General features: G+C 42.1%; 1 protein-coding gene across 2 annotated transcripts in view; it reads left to right on the top strand.

Annotated features, from left to right (window-relative positions):
* Positions 1-5,001: 5,001 nt before the first annotated feature.
* SHROOM2 (shroom family member 2) overlaps positions 5,002-7,801 on the top strand; it is a 270,900-nt gene continuing 268,100 nt past the window's right edge. The window contains exon 1 of one of the 2 annotated variants that reach the window (XM_074213587.1): positions 5,002-5,235. In XM_074213587.1, coding sequence (XP_074069688.1) covers positions 5,002-5,235 — 234 coding nt within the window. The remainder of the gene's footprint in view (positions 5,236-7,801) is intronic. The other variant, XM_074213588.1, reaches the window with a different exon arrangement.

Here is a 7,801-nt window from a genome sequence, read left to right as displayed (position 1 = left end):
AACCACTCCAGTCTCTTTGTCAAGAAAACCCTATAAATGTAAACTCAGTATCACTGAGAATCAGGAATGACTGAAAAATAACTGAAAAACAACATAAACTATGTTATTATGATCTAATGTAGAGATAATTAAAAGATGGATAATAATTATAAGCATTGGTATAACTATTTCCCAATTTACTTGTGAATAAAAGAGGAAGTTTGTCTATATTGGAGATATACAAACTTCATAGTTAACAAAGGGTAATTAGGTGAGATTGCTAGCAGGAAGGAAATGCTCAGCACATAATAGATACTAAATTGTTTGTTATTGATATTTACAAATTACAGGCAATAATATCTCTTCTACCAACTTCATAAAAGATCAGATGATATAATTAATGCATATAAAGTGTTTCATAAATGCAAAGCATTATTTGAATGTCAACTATTTTATTATCTTTAGCTTTTTTTGAGGCCCCAAGAATATAAAATTATGCTCCCTTGAAGATCTTAACTGAGCTTCAAGAAAATAGCTAGAAGCCAAAGGGGAGTCTCAAGAAGTAGTGAAGGAATATGTATGTGTGTGTGACCTTGGGCAAGTCACTTAATCCTGATTACCTCACATCCAGGGTCATCACAAGTTATCCTCATTCAGATCTGGCCATTGGACCCAGATGGCTCTGGGCAAGAAAGTGAGGCTAACGACTTAGCATAGCAACCCCTTCGATCAAATGCAATTCATGTACTTGTCTTTGGCATCACTTCCTTGATGTTATGGTCTTATTGGGGGACAAACATCATTACTTTCCTAGTTACTACTTATTTCACCTTGGGCAAACTATTTTTTGGTCTCTCTTTTCTTTTTTTTTTTTAGGTTTTTTTGTAAGGCAAATGGGGTTAAGTGGCTTGCCCAAGGCCACACAGCTAGGTAATTATTAACTGTCTGAGACCTGATTTGAACCCAGATACTCCTGACTCCAAGGCCGGTGCTTTATCCACTGCCACCTAGCTGCCCCCTTGGGCAAACTATTTAACCTTTCTTGACCTCAGTTTCCTCTGGGTAAAACAAGGGTGTTGAACTAGATGAACTCTAAGGTCCTTTCTGACTCTTTGAATAACAAAGCTGAGCTGGAAGGAACAAATTTATTAAATCATTGCTTTTCTTTTCTTTTTTTTTTTTTAAATGATACTTAGCTATGCTTTGCTGTTTTACCAGAGGTGGACCTAAGACATTTCAAGTTCTTTGGTTCCTAACTCATTTGGTATAGACATAGTAACTGGACCCATTATGATTTTACTATTATAGGGAGCTCCCAGGTAAGATCTGTTTGAAATTAGGTAAAAGGAGAAACTGTTTTCTGAAGGAGGGAGGTACAAAGATTTGGTCAAGTCATTTAATGTTCCTAGGCCCTAGTTTTCTCAACTATAAAAGGAAGGGGTTAGAGTAAGATTGCTTCTATTTTTCCTTAAACACCAAATAATCTATGATTCTAAATATTTTCTGGGTACCTGTTACACCAGACTGTTTGGATACTGTGAAGGAATTCTATAAAAGTGCAAGATGACTCTTTTCTTCCAGGAGTTATAATAAAATTGCTGAGAGGAGATAAAAAGAAATCAAAGAACATTTTAAGAGAATACTGAAATTAAACACCAAATTGTGTGGAAAGCATTGGCAACTTCTGTAGAAAGTGGAAGGTTTTTTTTTTACTACCTTAAAATTCAAGCTACATTTAAGTTTCTACAAAGAGCAGAAACATATGATACCTAAATATCTATCTATCTCTCTCTCTATATATGTATATATTCCTTTGGATTTTGGATGATTTCTTTGAGAAGGGTTAGAAGAGAGCAATAAAACTGCATACTCTTTGATCCAACAATACCACTACAAGGACTATATTCCCAAAAGATCATAAAAAAGAGAAACAAGTGTAAAAATATTTATAGCAGTTCTTTTTTTGTAATAGCAAAGAATTGGCATCAATTGGGGAATGACTTAGCAAATTGTGGTATATGAATGCGATGGAGTAGTATTGTACTGTATAAAATCATGAGCAGGCAGACTTCAGAAAATCCTGAAAAGACTTGCATGAACTGCTGCTGAGTGAAGTGAGAAGAACCAGGAGAACATTGTAAACATTAACAGCATCATTGTAAGAGTATCAACTATGGTGAAGCTGAGAGCTCCTCTCAGCAATTCGGTGACCAAAGGACTATCTAAAAGACTTGTGATGGAAAATGCCATCCACATCTAGAGAAAGAACAATGGAGTCTGAATGTAGACCAAACCATATTATATTCACTTTTTAAAACTTGTTTTATGTTTTTTTTACCACATGACTAATATGGAAATATGTTTTACATGACTGTATATGTATAACATATTACTGGCTGTCATGGGGAGAGGGGAGGAAAGAGATAGAAAAATAGGGAACTCAAAATCTTACAAAAAGATGAGTGTTGAAAACTATCTGCATATAATTAAAAATTTAAAAAATACATTTTTTTAGGGCTTTTTTTTTTGCAAGGCAAATGGGGTTAAGTGGCTTGCCCAAGGCCACACAGTTAGGTAATTATTAAGTGTCTGGGGGTGGATTTGAACTCAGGTACTCCTGACTCCAGGGCCGGTGCTCTATCCACTGCCACCTAGCTGCCCCCTAAAATAATACATTCTAAAAAAAAAAAAAGAGGTGACTATCAACAATCTTCTAAATTTAAAATTAAATTTACAAAATTCGATCCTAAATATATATTTCCCCACTTTGATACAGATGGAAGATATGGAGAATTCCAGTTCTCATGGCACAATCGTACAAATGTAATGCATAGAAATGAGTTTATAATGGAAACCTCCCTCTCTTGTAAATACATCATTTGCCACCAAAAGACTATAAAATGTACATAATTATCAGCTTAGAAGGTGAAGGGAGAAATTTGTGGTATGGGTGGGAATTTTTCTTGCAGATGCTAGTAAATCATTCTTGTTCTGTCTTGTCTCTATAAAGCTATTTCTGAGTGGGCAGTTTTCTGGATGGAGTTTTGAAAAACATCAGATATTGTACTATTTGAATTCTCTTATAAAGAAACAGATGTGTATGGGGGGGCAGCTAGGTGGTACAGTGGATAGAACACCGGCCCTGGAGTTAGGTGGACCCGAGTTCAAATTGGATACCAGCCACTAGATATTAGCCATGTGACCCTGGGCCTAGCACTTAATCCCATTGTCTCACAAAAACAAACCAAAAAAGTAGTTGAGGGTTGACTTACCTCATAACAAGGAATCACTGCAGGAAAAAATGTTTATTTATTTGGCAAGTTAGAAAGATATGGAGAGTGTTCCGATGGAGAAAAGTAGTTTTAATTAAAAAAGCTAAAGTATTCAGTTTGGAGGAAGGGGAAGGAATCAAACCGTTAATCTTTGGGTTAAAAAATCAGGAGATGTTCTAAAAATACAAGCACCTTTCTTCCTATGAACCCATCAGCTATTTTAAAATATAAAATTAAATAATAAATTCCCCCGGGAGTTTCTTGACACTCCCGAGGCGCTGTTTATGTAGTTCGCACCTGCGAGTCCCACCCCGCCAGAGTCTGACTCCACTCACCCGGGGACCTTCGAGCTCTCCCGCCCCAGGCCTACCTCCACGTGGCTCCGCCCACAGGTAGGGCCAGAAACCCGACCTAGAGGTAGACGAACCGGAACAAAGGAAGTGGGAGGTAAAGGGAGCCTGAGGGAAGGCGGGCCTTCCCAGGTCCCCGCAGGTACCCAAGATGGAGGGCTAGCTCCATGGAGAAAGCTTTAGGACACCTACGATCCCCTCCCCAAGACGTTTCTTCTTTTCTTCTGCTTTTGGGACATCCACTTAAGGCCTGCCTTCACGCTTTTTCCTATAAATTACTTTTTGGTTAAATGTTTGTTCTTCCTCTCTCCCCCCCTCCCCTTTTCCTTCTCTCATCCCCACTCCTTCCCCCACCCCCTACCCTGCCCTTCAGTAGCTTCCAGGCCTGGCTCTCCTAGGAGACCGAACCTCCAGCCCCGGGGCTGCAGTCTAAAGTGGGAGAAAGTGTATGTGTGTATGTGTTGGGGGAAGAGTTGAGTGACGTGGGGCCAGGGTCGACCTCTTGAGCCTCTTGTCTACAGCTCAGTCCTCTCCGGCTTAAGAGACCCTCTCCCGAATCAGCCACTTTTTGGCTGAAGAGTTTGGAGGAAGAAGGTGGATAGGAGAGCTGGCACGCTTCACCTGCCTTTCCCTTGCCCTCTGGTACTGATGTCCTAGGCTGATATGGGGCGAAGACTGCAGCAGCTCCATTCCCTGGAACCCCCGAAATCACTGTGGAGAGTAGACCAAGGGTGGGCCAGGGTCTAGGTACCCCTGGAGTCAGCAGCCCTAGCCTGCTCCGGAGGAAGAGAAGAGTTATTGATTTGCAGATCCGGAGGGGAGGAGAGGCTAAATCCTTTCTGGAAGTTGGATTTTAAAGAAGTTAAGAAAACAGTGGCGTCCCCTCCTGCCCCTGGAGCAAAAAACAATCCTTTGGTGATTTTTTTTGCCTCTGTCCCCGCCCCTCCCCCTCTCAGCTATTTGTCCTTCGGTTCCCCTCCCCCCTCGCTCCTGGTCGTGCCCGAAGAGCAGCCCTGGAATTGCTGGTGACACGCTCGCGCGGACACACATGGGCACACGCATGCACACACACTCCCCCCCCCGCCCTCCCCTTTATGAGTTAAGCCCGCTTTCCAGAAGTTGCTGCTCAAGTCTGTAGATTATTCTCGGTGAGGAGCAGCCCTCCCCAGACCCTCCTCCTCCTCCTCCTCCTCCACCTTTTCCTCCATTCCTTCCTTCCCTTCTTTTGGCCAAACACGACCGGATCTGGGCCAGGAGAGAGAGGAGGAGGGGCGGGAGGCCGGAGGGGCTGGAGGGGGAGTGGCGGCCGGGCGCTCGGTCCATGGGCTCGGCCTGGGCTCGGCGCTCATTCCCCCACCGCACCTAGTCCGGCGGGCCCGGCTGCGCTCCGAGCCCGCGCCATGGAGGACGCGGAGCCCCGGGGCGCTCGGCAGGAGCGGCTCCCGGACAAAGAGCCGCGGCTCACCCCCTGGCTGGCGGAGCCGGGGCAGCCGCAGCAGCCTCTGGGCATGGTGCTGGAGCCCAGGGCGGCCGACGGGCACCGGCTGCTGGAAGTGTCGCTGACTGGGGGGGCTCCCTGGGGGTTCACCTTGAAAGGAGGGAGAGAACACGGAGAGCCTCTCATCATTACTAAGGTAAGCCGGCGTGCGAGCATCAGGGGAGAGAGCGGGGAGGGAAGGGGACTCGGGCTCACAACCAGCCTTTTTAACTAGGCTTGTGTCCTGGAGTGATGAACTCCAGAAGTTTCTTGAAGCTGGGTTTGCTTCTGGGCTGTGATATTTGCATTCTTCCTCACCTCTTGACAACATGGACATGGGGTAGCACAATGCTATTTAATGATAACTACTGAGTGAACCAGCCTAGACTGTTAGTGGGGGGAATTGTGCGAGATTTTCCCAGAGGAGGGGGAAGAGTAGCACAGGAGGTAAGCCATTATATTCGAGATAAGCGTGACTAGTGGATTTTGCTTTAGGATTTAAAGAGTCCCATGCATCAGTTTGTTAAAAGGAACGAGTAAATGAATGTAAAAAATAAATTCCACTTTGGGCTCGATTTCTGGTTTTCTTTTAAGTCATTAGATTTTTGCTCGGTTCCTAGCTCCGAAGGATACCGCTATGGGGTGCGGCTCCAACGCCCTTGGTCCCCCCCCCCCCCGCCCCCAATGGCACCTTTTCCACCTCACTTCCCCGCTGATAGTGTACTACAGTTTTGCTCTTTACATCTTTTCCACAGCTTTGTTTTGCTCTTTACATCTTTTGCCCTCCCTTCCCTGTCAGTGGCCTGCACCTGTATGGAAAAGGCAACAAGTTGTTCTTCAGAGCACAGAAACACATGGTTTGGGATGGGAGGAGAGGTAGAAGAGGGAGTGGAAGACTTTTTGCAGTGAAATCAGAGGTTCTTAAGGCTTCCCCCACTAAATATCCAAATCAGAAACTGTTCTGGGGCTACTAACCTTAATATACAAGTATATACTGAATTCCCTCTAGGATCAGTATTAATTTTCCTGAATTTAATAATCAGACCTGTAGAGGACACCTAAACTTTTTTTTCTCTCCAAGTATGGCTCCAGAATTTTTTTCATTGCTTTCAGTTCACGGAAGGAACTTTTCCTGACAATTTTGTGGTGGTTTAGGTTGCTTTTTGGAGAATTATACTTGAGCTGAACCTGTAAAACAAGACACAAGGAAACTTTAATTCTTTGTTCCTCTGCAACTCAAAGATAAGGCAAAAGGAACACATTTGAATGTGCAGTTTCTGGTTTTGCTTAATTATATTTATGCAAAGCAACTCCCATGTTAAAATAGTTTACAGGTTGATTTCTAAGTGGAAGCTTTAGCTGGAGCTTACCAAAAGGCCAAAGTCTCTTTTAAAATGTAAAAATTGTTGGCTACCAGCAGCTTTTGAAGGTGACTTACTGTTTTTCTCCACATTCCTTCCTCTACACAGCCGGAAGAGTTCTAGTGCACCCTAACTTTGTATGCTTGAAGTGACTATGGTCTAGGGAGGGGTATCTCTTTGTTATCCAAATGACCCAAATGTGACTCTCAGGCTTTCTAATATCTTTGTGAAGGTGTGGCAACTATGGGGATTTCCCCTGGGAGGTTTACCTAATACAGTTTTGAAGTTATGTACAACCTAGAAAATAGGCCAATGCTGTTTTCCAGAATAGTTACATCTTGTCTTGAATTTACTGAATTGTAACTTTCCAAAGAATGTGGTGAGCAATAAAATGCTTATAAATTAAAATAGTGTATATTCACAAGCAGATTTTTATCTAACTTCATCTTTAAGCATCAGTGTCATATATGGCTAATATCACCTCTCAGGGAATATTCCTGATTAATAAACTAAACAGTTATTGTTTTATGAGACTGTTGCATGTAGCTAGGTACCTTGGTTTTTTAAATATATAATGCAATACAATGTATATAAAGGTCAAAGAGCTATAAACATTGTTTTACATTATTTACAATAACATTTGATTGTGATGGTGTTTTGAGATACAGTATATCTCATTATATCCTTACTGGAAAAACCATAAACAGCTTCCCGTTTCATTTTGATATTTATAAACAGGAGAGCCCCAATACTCAACCCTAATTTTTTCTAGTAACCTTGATTATTCATATGTATCTTCCACTTTACCTGTTGCAGTGTTCTTGTTCTGGGAAACTCTAGGAAGTGGTGGGATAAACAGTAAAACTTGGTGGACTATATATGGCAAGAACTTTTAGAGTTCTATTTGACAGCTTGATTTTTATTTTCTCATTTCGGTTAAATTCTTGTGGGAATCAGTGAGAACTTTAAAGATGAGTTTAATACACATGCTTCCTTGTAGTCAGGCAGGTAGGTAATATGCTATTTCTTCAGGCTTTCTATTTAGAATCAGAGTTTTGGAGGAATGAAATATGATTATCTCGCAGTTGAATTATTTTAAAAAGCCAAATTACATATTGGAGAGACAGTGTAGTATATGTTGGAGAATTAACCATGAAGTCAGGCTCTGTGATGCTGTGCAAGTTTCTTGCCTCTCAGGGGCTATGGCAGCTCTAAGATAAAGTTGTAGAGAAGGTGCCAGCCTGCATTGGTAGAGGTAGCTTCCTCACCTGAGAATTGCCTCTATCAATGAAATCATAGGCCTAGTCCCTTATTCCTAAACTATCCCAGATGATATTATTTCCAGTGCTTGGTTATTTATTC

Source organism: Macrotis lagotis, chromosome 1 (assembly GCF_037893015.1).
Source record: "Macrotis lagotis isolate mMagLag1 chromosome 1, bilby.v1.9.chrom.fasta, whole genome shotgun sequence".
Lineage (NCBI taxonomy): Eukaryota > Metazoa > Chordata > Mammalia > Peramelemorphia > Peramelidae > Macrotis > Macrotis lagotis.
The sequence above is the reverse complement of the archived record's forward strand: the minus strand, read 5'-3'. Positions and strand labels throughout refer to the sequence as shown.